Source organism: Ochotona princeps, chromosome 33 (assembly GCF_030435755.1).
Source record: "Ochotona princeps isolate mOchPri1 chromosome 33, mOchPri1.hap1, whole genome shotgun sequence".
Lineage (NCBI taxonomy): Eukaryota > Metazoa > Chordata > Mammalia > Lagomorpha > Ochotonidae > Ochotona > Ochotona princeps.
Genome location: NC_080864.1, coordinates 4,943,537 through 4,956,053, shown reverse-complemented (window position 1 = coordinate 4,956,053; position 12,517 = coordinate 4,943,537). Strand labels below are relative to the sequence as shown.

Genomic DNA, 12,517 nt, shown 5'->3' with positions numbered 1-12,517 from the left:
CAGGGCACAGGGCAGGACACGGGAGTGGCCGTGAAGGCAGGGAGGAGGCCGACATGGGGAGTGCCAGGGGAGTGGCAGTAGCACCTGACGTCGGCTGGGCTCTGATAGATACACACAGTGCAAGCTGCTGGTCCGACCAGGGACCCGCTGGGCATGTCCTGCGTTCTGCAAGGTCCTGGACCTTCCTGTCACCAGCTCAGCTCTGGGCACTTCATCTATCTGTGAGTCCTCTGCCAGGCCACAGGGTACTGACCAAGGTCCTTGGAGACTTGAATTCTGCCCGCCTTCCACAGGCCTCTGACCAGGCTCCGTGGTGTCCTTCTCCCTAGGTGAGCCAGAGGTCAACCCTCCCGCCCCCCAGGGAGGATGGCTGGGGCCAGGATCGACAGGGTGACCCGACACCCCATCTTTAGCATTCCACATTCGGCCCGTGTCACCGGCCTGGCACTTGACGAGGACGCCAGCTATACCATCGAGCTGGTGGGCGTGGGGTCCGAGGCCGGCGGCTGGAGACGGGGCGAGTCCGAGGTGTGGCCTGAAGACCGCAATGCCCAGCTGGAAGAGGGAGTAGGCAGGAGATGGGTGTCCTCCAGCAGCGAGCGGGCCTTCGCTGGCCAGCCCCTCTATCTGCCAGAGGAGGAAGAGGAGAAAGAGCTGGCTTACTACTTGGGGCCCAAGGGTGCTCCCACCAGGTGGCCGCGGGAGCCGGAGATGGAGCGCTGGACTGTGGTCCAGGAGCAGGTGGTCAGCAGAAATGGCACAGTAGCATCTCTCGGGGCCACCCCGGGGCACGGGGACGTCCAACCTTCGTTCATGCCCCTGGAGGACAGTTCCATCGACCGGGAGCAGATCGACTTCCTGTCGGCTAGGAAGCAGTTCCTTCTCCTGGAGCAGGAGAATGCTGGAGTTCCCTGGAGTCCCCCGGCCAGGGTCAGCGCGGCCCCCAAGGCCTTCAGTGGGCACCGCCTGGCCAACGGGCACGTCTCCAGCGCGGAGAAGGAGGTGGACACAGAAAACTCTGAGCGAGGCCGCAGCTGGCTTCCAGCACCCCGGGATCCACCCCGGGACGACCCTGGACGCAGCAGCTGGCTCCCGCCACCCCGGGAGGACCAGGGCCGTGGCACCTGGCTCTCGGCACCCCGGGATCCACCCCGGGAGGATCCGGGCCGTGGCGGCTGGCTCTCTGAGCCCCCGGATCCACCCCGGGAGGACCCCGTGGCGTCCACAGAGCCCCCCAAGGAGACGCCCATCGAGCGGGAAATCCGCCTGGCCCAGGAGCGCGAGGAGGCCCTGCGCGCGCAGCGGGGGCTGCGGGGAACGGGCGGCGCCCCGGAGCTGGTGCACATCCCCACCCGGCAGCTGCTGGCCTCGGTGAGCCTGAGCGAGGCCCCACGCCGCGAGCGCGGCCGCCCCTCTCTGTATGTGCAGCGGGACATGGTGCAAGGGACGCAGCGCGAGGAGGACCACCGGCGTCAGGGTCTTCAGACGGGCCGCGCGGCCACTCCCGATGCGCTCGACGGGGAGCGCCAACCCGGGCTCCGCAGGGCCTTCAGCTCGGACTCCGTCCTGGGCCCCACCAGCCCGGACGCCCGCGCGGCCGACCCCGCACCCGAGGTGCGGAAGGTGAACCGCATCCCACCCGACGCCTACCAGCCCTACTTGAGCCCCGGCGGCCCCCCACTCGAGTTCTCCGCCTTCGGAGTGCCCCGCCGTCCTGCCGGGGTCCACACGCAGGTGGCCAAGGCCACCATCACCACCACCGCAGCCGCCGCCGCTGCCCCGAAGCCCCCCGGGGAGCCCCTGCAGGCCGACGGGGCCGTCGTGCGGGGCCAGTACTTCCGCCTGCAGCCGCTGCGGTTCGGGGTCCCCGGGGCGGCCCCGCCGGTGGAGGCGACCCCCAGAGTCGGGGCCCGAGAGGCGGCCAGGGCCTGGGAGGCGGCCGGGGCCTCGCCGTGGCGGCTGCAGAGGTCCGCGTCGTCCGACCTGCTGGAGCGCGAGGTGGAGAGCGTCCTGCGCCGCGAGCGCGAGGTGGCCGAGGAGCGCCGGGGCGCGCTCCTGTCGTCAGCTGATGAAAGCTGGGAGCCAAGCTCCAGGAGCTCCTCCCGAGCGTCAGGTGAGCCCTTGGCAGATGGGTGGGTGGTGGCGGGGTGCCCGCGCAGCCTGCATCCCCCTCCCTCCTGGCTGGGCCCTGGGCCTGCCCACTGCCCCCTGGCTGGCTCCTGAAGCTGGGTCTGCTCGCACCCCTGTCCCCGCTGAAGCCCCCTCCACCCCCACTTCCTCTCTCACCCTCCAGGCATCACAGGAAGCTACTCCGTGTCCGAGTCGCCCCTGGTCTCCCCCGTCCATCTGCACTCAGGGCTAGTGTGGCGAGCTGAGGCTCCAGCAGAGCCCACGCAAAGGCCGACAAGAAGGTCGTGGGTGAGTCTGTCCCCTGAGACCCCCCGGGGTAGCGGGCGGCACCCTGAGACTCCAGTCCCTCCCAGCTGTGACCACTTGCCCCTGACCCACTGGCTCAGTCACCCTATTTGGGACTTCAGGGAACAGGGTCAAAGGCCAAAGGTTCAGCTGCGGGAAGGACAAGCAGCGAGTGGCCATGGTCACTGCCACTGGCTTTGGATAGTAGATGGCACCTTTGTCATCCCCAGTGGTCATGCATGTGCCCAGCCCTGCACCTCAGAGACCCCACATCGGTGACCATAGGCTACATTCTTCCCTGGCTGGGCACCCGGCTCCCCCTGCCCTGACACCTGCCACTCCACCTAATCCGGCCCTAGGCTCCTCCTTGGGAAGAGTCCCCCGTGGTGTGACATGGCAGGTGGCCTTGATGGGGACATCTCCTCTACCGCCCCAGTGATGCCAAAGCCAGCTGTGCCTGGAGCACACTGCAGGCCATGCCTGATTGTGTTTCTTCTCCACAGTACGCGGGCATCAACCCCTCAGATGGTATCAACTCAGAGGTGAGTACCCTGTGATGGCCAGGGCGCCCATCCTGCCCTCCCCATCCAACCCGTGGCTGGCAAAAGGCCCATTCCCGCCCTCCTCTCCCCGGGGAGAGTCTGCTGTGATTGGCTGGCTGGTAATGCCCGCCGTGGCCACAGGGGGCCCAGAGGTCCTGGAAGAAGCATCCACGACCAGTGCTCTGGTGTGAGAGAGGCAGGCAGTGGCTGCCATGTGGACTCGTCTTCTGTCCTGCAGGTGTTGGGAGCCACACGAGTGACGCGACACAAGAATTACCTGGCGGAGCGCTGGGAAGCTGGCATCTATGCCAGCGAGGACGAGGACTGAGCCCCGGGAACCGGGCCTATGGCTATGGCGCAGTCATGTATGTCCCTTCCCTGGGGTCTGCAGCGGGAGGAGGCTGGCTCCCCACACGTGACTCTGGGTCATGGGGAGCATTCCCTTCTAAGGGGGCGGACTGAGCCCCAGTCCTGCTGGGGGAGGCCGCCGCCCCCCCCAAGGCACCCAGCACCCCTGGACAGAGTGTGATTGGAAGAGTGCCCCCTCAGCTACAGGAAGAGGCCTCCGTGTGTGGGTGCAGGGCGCTGTCTCCCCACCCCCAGATTGCCTGTCTACCCACACCCAGAAATAAACCTGCAGTGAGCCGCCCGCCTGGCCCCACCCTGCCTCATGTGGACGACACGCCCGCCTGGCACCTGCATTATCCTGGACACTTTAGCTCCCTTCCGTCCCGCACAGCTGAGTCCCAGGGGATGTGAACTGGGTGCTACGTGGAGAACAGGCTGACACCAGGGTCGGAGTGCAGGTGCTGGACCCACATCCTTGCTGCGGGGCTCATTTCCCCTGCAACACAAGGTCCCCTGCACAGGACGGGCTTTGAGCCAGCATGACTAGGGAGTCCCATGGAGACCACCCTCCTCACGGTACCTGCCCTTCCTCATGGCATCCAGCCTCTCGGCACTCACCCCCCTTGGCGCCCACCATCTCTCATGGCACCCGCCCTTCCTCATGGCATCCAGCCTCTCGGCACTCACCCCCCTTGGCGCCCACCATCTCTCATGGCACCCGCCCTTCCTCATGGCATCCAGCCTCTCGGCACCCACCCCCTTTGGAGCCCACCCACTCATGGTGGTCTTGCAGGTTCTGCAGTTTTGCTTTCAGCTGAATTTGTTTCCCTCAGACGAGAGGTGACCCCTCCCTGTGGCCGTTCAGGGGACGTCCAAGCTCCTGCCCTGCAACAGCCTGCGGTCCCCGAGGCTGAGAGGATTGGCGGGGCTGAGGGGTCCCCAAGGCTGAGGGGGTTGGCGGGGCTGAGGGGTCCCCAAGGCTGAGGGGATGGGCAGGGCTGAGGGGTCTCCAAGGCTGAGGGGATGGGCAGGACTACAGGGTCCCAGAGGCTGAGGGGATGGGCGGTTGGGGGAGGGACTCAGCCTGGCCCTGCGCCTGTGCTCCTTGGGGAACAGGGCGTGTCACCCGTTCAGGCTAGGGACTGGAGGCCTGGCACCCATGTGTGCCAACTCGGCGCTGGCCAGGAAGATGGGAGCAGGCGGCCGAGCCTTCCTCCACAGCACCTCGGGGCAGCCAGTGCGCACACCGCACTCCTCTGGGCTCCAGTTCAGGATAAGAAAAACATGCAGGGAGATTCCGTCGGAAAGTAGGGTGGGGTGGCTGCAGACTAATCCACACACTGATCACAGCAGGCTAATCCTCCCCCTGCAAGCGCTGGCATTCCTAAGAGCCGCCAGTTCTAATCCTGACTGTTCCACTTCCCATCCAGCTCCCTGCTTGTGGCCTGGGAAAGCAGTTGAGAACGGCCCAAAGCCTTGGGACTCTGCACTCGCATGGGAGACCCAGAGGAAGCTCTTGGCTCCTGGCTTCGGATCAGCTTAGTTCCGGCTGTTGCAGTCGCTTGGGGAGTGAACCAGCAGATGGAAGATTTTTCTCTGTCTCTCCTCTCTTTAAATCTGCCTTTTCAATAAAAAAATGAAATAAATCATACTAAATACATATTTTATAAATAAATAAAAAGTAATAATAATAGGAGCAGGTGTCTGGCTGAGTGACCAAGACAATTACGTCCGAGGTGGAGCATTCCGGGCAAAGTTCCCATCCAGCTCCTGGCTCCTGCCCCTCCCCAGGATGGACACGGTGGGCAGGCCCTGGGAGGGACACGATGGGCAGGCCCTGGGAGGGACACGGTGGGCCGGCCCTGGGAGGGACACTGTGGGCAGGCTCTGGGAGGGACACGGTGGGCCGGCCCTGGGAGGGACATGATGGGCCCACCCGGCACGCAGACATTTGAGGAGTGGACCAACAGATGGACGATCTCGCCTCCCCAAAGCAACGGAACTTCTAGAAACCAATGACAGGGTAAAAATGAAGCACCAACACCCGGCTGCTTCCAGGAAACCCTGGCTGCCCTGCCTGAGCCCTCCAGACCCTGTGGTTCCGGCCAAGGACTCCCTGCACCTCCAGCCCTGGGGCCACACACGGCTGCCCTCAGCCACGACTTCCGTAGTGACTGGGTAAAGGGGGAAGCAGAGGCACCCAGACCTGCCAGCCCCCACAAACTGGGAAGTGCCCTGTGGGTCCCTGGTCACGGTGGAGGGTGCAAGTCGCCAGCCTGCGCGTCCTTATTGCCGGAGGACACGGGCATGCCAGAGGCACCCTGCTGTGGGCACTCAGACCACTGGGCACCTGGAGCAAACGCATGCCGCCACCAGGGGGCGGCACAGCACCAAGATTGCAGGGACAGCCCTGGAGGGGCTGCAGCTCCCAGAGGACCCAGTGCGGAGCTGGCAGAGCAACCTCTGCCTCACGCGGCCTGCACTCTGGCCATGGGGGCAGCAGACTGTCCACCTGTGGCCTTCCTCACTCCCCATTGTCACCACCACCCTGTCATCCCCTTCACCCAGTCACCCCATCACCTCATCACCCGTGACCCCATCACCCCATCCATCACCCTCGTCACCCCGTCACCCCGTCATTCCCCTTCATATCCCATCTTCCTCCCATCCTCTCCCTTCTAGGGTGATGGAATGTTCTGGAACCTGACATGGTGCTGCAGCTGAGCCAGGTCCACAGATGTCCAGTCCTGCGCTGTGTAGACGTCCCTCAGGGGAGAGGATAGGCTGTGCTCAGAGCAGCTCCCTTCTCACTGTGTGCTGGGGCCGCGGTGGGGCATGCTGTTGCCAACAGCAATAGTCGCTAGCACTGGTTGACCCTCAGGCACTGCGCAGGGCTGGCTGACGGGGTCTGGGGTACAGTGACCAGGGTCTGGGAGTACAGTTGGACGGGGTCTGGCAGTGCAGTGGCCGGGGTCTGGGGTTGCAGTGACGTGAAGGGGTTTTCGGTGCTGTAGTGACTGGAGGTGGCTTGGAGATACCCTGAAGCCTGGCTCCCAGGGACTGGCTCTCCCCTCCCGCGGAATTCCTGGCAGAAGCGAATTTCAAACAAACAAGCAAACAATGAGTGGATGGGAGAAGACACGGAGGAATGTGGGTGTTCCTGACGCTCATCCCCTCTGTCTGCCGGCCAAGGCCGACCAAGTCGTCTGGGTCCCTGTGGGAGATCCGAAGGCCTGGCAGGGAGGCAGAGGGACACAGACTGTGGCCACTCCCAGCGCGTTCCCTCCCGGCTCGGAGGCCCAGCACCCCACCCTCAATATCTAGAGGCCTCAAGGAACCACGTGGAGCGTGGAGGCCCCCCTGTGCTGGTTGGGGGCCCCCCAAGCAGCTCGGTATCTCGGTACGTCTGCCTTCCTGCACAGTCTTGAGCAAGAGGAGGAAGCTGCCCGGCCGCTGTCATCCAGCCGGTTCTAGAATTTTCCTCCAGATAACACTGCCCTGGAACTTTGATCCCTAGCTCAGCAGAAAGCCTGGGGGCCCAGGGCAAGGAGGGCTCTTCAGAAGGTGTGTGTAGGTGGGTGGGGGGAGCAGTCAGCTCAGCCTTTGCCTGGGACACCCCATTTCCCGTGTGCTGGCCAGCTTCAAGTCCCTGTGGACGCCCTGTAAATAGGCTCCTGCTCCCCCAGGGGCACCCGGGTGTGGCTCCCCATTCCTGGCCCAGCCCTGGCTGCAGCAGCTGTCTGCAGGCTGAACCAGCTGCTGGGGAAGTTTTCTGTATCTTGCTCTGCCTTTTAAACGAAACAAAAATAAGTGTTTTAAGGGGGTCCAATGCAGTGTGGCCTAGCGGCTAAAGTCCTCGCCTTGAACATGCTGGGATCCCATATCAGCGCCAGTTCTAATCCTGGCAGCCCCACTTCCCATCCAGCTCCCTACTTGTGGCCTGGGAAAGCAGTGGATGACGGGCCAAAGCCTTGGGACCCTGCACCCATGTGGGAGACCCAGAAGAAGTTCCTGGCTTCTGATTGGCTCAGCTCCAGATGTTGCGGTCACTTGGGGAGTGAATCATTGGACAGAAGATCTTCCTGTCTGTCTCTCCTCTCTGTATATCTGACTTTGCAATAAAAATAAATCAATCTTTTCAAAAAAGAATTAGGAAGATGAAACACACTGTTGTAGGAGGACATTGTGACCGTAGGTCAGCGACTGTAGTCAGTGAGCACAGGATTACAGTTGATGGGACAATATTTGTATGATAAACAACTGAATGGATGTCTTGTGTGTGACTGATTGGATATCCTTTGCATGAGAACAACTGTATGGCTACCTTTTGTATACCTGATGAGATATCATTTGTATAAGAACAGTTGAGTGGGAAGTAATATACAAGGCAAAAGGAATTCTAAGGCATAGAAACAGTTGATGGTTCTGTTGATGAACTAAGTATCTCTACCCTAATCCTGTATGACCCTCAGCATATAAAGTCTGTTGCCCCTAATAAATTTTGGCTGTTGATCATCAGCCAGTAGTCCAAGCGTGTTATGGTCGGCTCCGTGCACCAAGTCCATCGCTGCAGGACAGCGACACACTGTATTTGTTAAAAATGAATAAATAGGGCCCGGCGGCGTGGCCTAGCGGCTAAAGTCCTCACCTTGAAAGCCCCAGGATCCCATATGGGCGCCGGTTCTAATCCCCACAGCTCCACTTCCCATCCAGCTCCCTTCTGTGGCCAGGGAAAGCAGTCGAGGACGGCCCAAAGCCTTGAGACCCTGCACCCACGTGGGAGACCCAGAAGAGGTTCCTGGTCCCGGCATCGGATTGGTGCGTACCGGCCCGTTGCGGCTCACTTGGGGAGTGAAACATCGGATGGAAGATCTTCCTCTCTGTCTCTCCTCCTCTCTGTATATCCGGCTTTCCAATAACAACAATAAAAATTAAAAAAAAAGAATAAATAAATACGTTTTAAAATGAAAACAAAGGACACACTGGTCAAGGGGTAGCGTGTGGCTGTGCAAGGGGCGGGGGGCCCCAACACTCTGGGCCCTTCCTGCAGCTCGGCCAGCTCTACTATCCTGATGGGAGCTCAGGAACGCAGCGGGCGGGTGGGCAGCTGGACCCTGTGCCCACCGAGCCTTGGGCTGAGCACCACAGGGAGACCAGGACCAGGCAGGACACACGCAGAGGTGTAGGGGGGCACGGTCGGCTAGGGTTTGCCTGGCTGGCTGGGTCCTGAGGACCTGGTTGCCGGGGGGCCGGGGGCAGCGCCAGGCAACAGCCTAGCAGGGTCCCTGGGGGCGGGGCCCAGCCTAGCAGGGTCAGGGTGGGAGGGCACAGCAGAGCAGGGTCATGGAGCAGGGCGGAGCCAGCTCTGCTTGCAGACAAAACAGCAGCTTAAGAAGCCATCTCAGGAGAGCCAAAAACTGTTTGTCATTTGAAAAAAAAAAAAAAAAAAAGATACAAAATACCAAGGTAGAACAGGGCACAGGGTAAGGACAGACAGTGGATACTTTCAGACGGGCCAGGAGTGCGCAGTAGCCAGGGGGTGGGCTGAGGGCATGGGAGCGGGCTGAGGCTGCCCTCAGGCACACGTGGGGGGCAGTGAAAAGACAGAGGAGCAGGGTCATGATGGCAGGGCGGAGCGGGGGGTGGGGGAACAGCCCAGCGTATGTACCTATGTGCCTCTGAAGGTCCAGGCACCTGTGCCTTACTGCACGGTCTGTCGATTGCCTTGACCTTAAGGGTGCTTGCGGTTGTGCTGGCCCATCAGGTCTCCTACCCACAGGGGTGCAGGGTCCCAAGGACTGGGGGCACCATCCGCTGCTTTCACAGCCCATGAGCAGGGAGCTGGATCCGAGGTAGAGCAGCTGGGACCCAAAACAGCGCAGCCAATGCAGCTCTGGGGGAACCACAGGAGATGTGCATGTCCTGGGACCGCCAGGATGGAGGTTCTGGCCTGACTGCCTCGGGGACCAGGGCAGGGAATCAGCAGATGGGATCTGTGTGTGTCTGCCTCTGGGCCTTTTTTCTTTTCTTTTTTTTTTTTTTTTTGTTTTTTTGGGTTTTTTTTGAAGATTAAAAAAATTTTTTATTGTAAAGTCAGACATACAGAGGGGAGGAGAAACAGAGGAAGATCTTCTGTCCGATGATTCACTCCCAAGAGGCCGTAAAGGCCAGAACTGAGCCAATCCCAAGCCAGGAGCCAGGAGCTTCTTCTGAGTCTCCCATGAGAGTACAGGAACCCAAGGCTTTGGGCCTTCCTCCGCTGCTTTCCCAGGCCACAGGCAGGGAGCTGGATGGGAAGAGAGACTGCGGGGATTAGAACTGGCGCTGATATGGGATCCCGGTGTGTTCAAAGTGAGGACTTTAGCCGCTAAGCTATCACGCCGGGCCCCTTCTGGGTCTTTCGAGGAAAAAAAGGAAGCAAAATGGAGAAGATGGAGATCAAAGCTTTCAGCAACTGGGACCTGTCTGGGCTCCAGAAGCCCAGTCAGGCTGGCCACCTGCTGCTTGGGCGCAGCCTGGAAGTGGCGAGCGGTGCGTCCCGTCCCTGGGGCAGGCGGAGGCACCCAGCCACCTGAGCCCTGCCCGCCCCACGATCAGGTGTCCGCCACCGTTATAAAGAATTGATGCCCGCGCTCTCGGCACCGGGTGTCAGATGGTCCCTGACAAGGCCAGGGGCCCTGCGGGAAGCAGTGGCTCCCCTCCCTCCCGGTTCCACCCTACCCCAAAGATTATCCACGCCCTCCCATTCCACAGTGCCTCTGCCCTGGACAAGACACCCCGCACAACTGGGACAACGCAGGGTACACGGTGAAGTGTCCGTGTGGGGTGCTGTTACCTCCAGCGCCAGCCTCCCCCTTCTGCTCTGGTCGCAGGGGTTTGAGTGTGGTTGAGGTTGAGGATGTCCGTGAGGCAGAGCTGGAGCCAGGGGCCAGTCCCTCCTCCCACAGCTCCTACTTGGGTAGCAGGGACTCAAGTCTTGGACCGTGGGGTGGCCACCAGGGTTCGTGCTCACAGTGGGGAGCAGTGTGGGCAACAGGGCCCAGGGCCAGCCATGCCAAGGGACATCCTCACGCCCATACCTGGGACTGCTGCAGGGACAGCCCGGCCCCGTCTTGGGGCCACTGGGACCTGCTCAGCCACCTTTCACTGAGTAAGGACTGGGGTCCACGCCCCCTCAGCCAGCCCTCATGGTGTCTCCCTGTGGAGCCCATGCTGTGTGGCTCGCTGAAGCCTCTCCCTGCCCCAGATCCAGTTCCCTCTTTCTGCGAGGGGGCAGATAGCAAGGGCCCAGTGGGCACCGTGTGGGGAGAGAGTAAAAGTGCTCCCTCTCTAACGACTTGCGGGGGGGGGGGGGTTGGGTGTGGCAAGTTAAAAACCTGGGTAGGCATGGGAGGGACAAACACTGAGAGGTCCAAGATTAGGGGGTACCAGGTCCAGCCCACCCTTTTCTGATTGGATTGGAAGACTGGGCTGCCCCCCGCTTCCCCCACCACCGGGAGGGCAGCAGGACCCCACCAGCCAAGCTCCGTTCTACAGACCCTGGGAAATGGGTCTGAGGGCCTGGCGGCTGGCCAGCGCCACACCCTGGGTTCCTGCCTGGTGACTCTACCAGGAAACAGGGTACATCGGTCCCCAACGGCCAAGGGGGCTGCCCCAGGCTTGACACAGGGGTCAACAGTGACCCATCCTCCCCTCCTGGGCCAGCAGCAAGGGGAGACAGGAGGCAGGGGAGGGAGCGGAGGCAGGACTCCCGCACCCCTCAATCATTCATGAAGGTAGCAGCTGGCAGGGCTGGTGGAGGGTGGCTCCGCCCAGGGGACACCCCAGCAGCCTCAGGGGACCTGGACCAGGCTTCAGGCAGCAGGCAGGGTGGCCTGCCCATGCAGGCCAGGAGATCCCACACGTCAGAAAAAAAAAAACAGGCCATGCTGAGGCAGTGGAGGAATCTGTAATCTGTTGGTGTTATTTGAGTGCATCTGATGGCTCACTCCCCCCGGGGACCCCCAACAGCTGGGGCTGTGCCAAGTCAAAGCCAGGGTCCAGAAGTGTCCTGTCCCCAGCACTGGGCACTGCTTTCCCGCAGGTGCCTGACCCAGGGCAAGGGCATGGCTGTGCCCCCTGCCCGCCCCAGCGAGGGTCCTCAAACAGGCCCCTCAGCCCCACTCTCGGACATCAGGAAGGGCCTCCTCTCCCTGTCCCAGCACCCTGCCTCATGCTGGCTGGGTCCAGGTTGTCCCAGGTGGGTCCCAGCCTGCAGAGGCTGTGCAAGGGTGGGGGGCTAGGATGGGGCCACTGGAGAAGACACTGGCTGGGTCTCCACCATGTCAGCTCCTGCCCTGTCTGGCCTGAGCCTGGTCCTGCTGGGCAGAGCCCAGGGCCATCTGAGGGGACGCTGGGTGGGTCTCCACCTTGTCAAGCTCCTATCCCGTCTGCTCTGAGCTCGGTCCCCGCCCCTGCACTGGGTGATCCCCAGGAGACGCCAGATGCAACCATCCCACACACCCCCCAACCCACAGACACACTTCTGGTAAGCCCAGTGGACGCCCCGGGCGCCCGCTGCCGGCTGGCTCTGCCCCGGAGGAGCGCGCGGCCCTGAGGCCTCCGTGCAAATCGGGCAGCCGGCCCTAATCCCGGCTGGAATCCGCTGGCGCCGGGCCCGCGCGGGGCTCCAAGGCTGCTGGGTCCCGGCCAGGCCGCGGCCGCCCAACGGGCCGGGCACGGCGCCCCGCCGCACCTGGGGGGCGTCTCCGCGGCTGTGTGCGCACCCCGAACCCCAGGATGCAGGGGTGCGGCCTCCGGGGCACCCCACGTGCAGGGTGGGCGGGAGCCGGCGCCCCGGGGCCCCGTGTCCAGCTGCGGGGCTCTGGCGCGGACGGTCTGGGATGACCACGATCGTGTCCGCGGTCCAGACCCGGTGTCCTGGCCACGCAGGGAACTCTCCTTCAGAACCCATGCATTTTGGCCATGCGCCCGCAAGCAAGATGGAGACCTTGAACTTGGCTGCCCTACTCCAAGATGGCGACGCGGCTCCTTTTGCCCTAGCGCCCCGGGCGGGAGGTCCATGCCCGCTTGCAAGATGGCGGCAGCTTGGGGCAAGCACGCTTCCTGCGGTTTGACTCGCCACGTACCCACTCTCAAGATGGCTTATTCCGCCAAGGCGCACGCTGGGTAGCGGCTCGATGATTGGGTGTGAGGTCATCACGTGGGGCGTC

The 12,517-nt window shown here is 62.5% G+C and overlaps 1 protein-coding gene across 1 annotated transcript; it reads left to right on the top strand.

Moving 5' to 3' along the window:
- The first annotated feature begins 350 nt into the window (after positions 1-350).
- On the top strand, positions 351-3,377 carry MISP (mitotic spindle positioning). Its single transcript, XM_004595955.2, has 4 exons — positions 351-2,113; positions 2,294-2,418; positions 2,919-2,957; positions 3,196-3,377. Exons 1-4 carry the CDS (start codon positions 367-369, stop codon positions 3,283-3,285), a joined length of 2,001 nt encoding a protein of 666 aa, XP_004596012.2. The 5' UTR covers positions 351-366; the 3' UTR covers positions 3,286-3,377.
- The last annotated feature ends 9,140 nt before the right edge of the window (positions 3,378-12,517 follow it).

Excerpts from the sequence above, each read along its gene's own strand:
- MISP (XM_004595955.2), top strand. The coding sequence starts at position 367 with ATGGCTGGGGCCAGGATCGACAGGGTGACCCGACACCCCATCTTTAGC. Across the intron at positions 2,114-2,293 it reads GAGCTCCTCCCGAGCGTCAG|GCATCACAGGAAGCTACTCC; the intron begins GTGAGCCCTTGG and ends CTCACCCTCCAG. Across the intron at positions 2,958-3,195 it reads CAGATGGTATCAACTCAGAG|GTGTTGGGAGCCACACGAGT; the intron begins GTGAGTACCCTG and ends TCTGTCCTGCAG.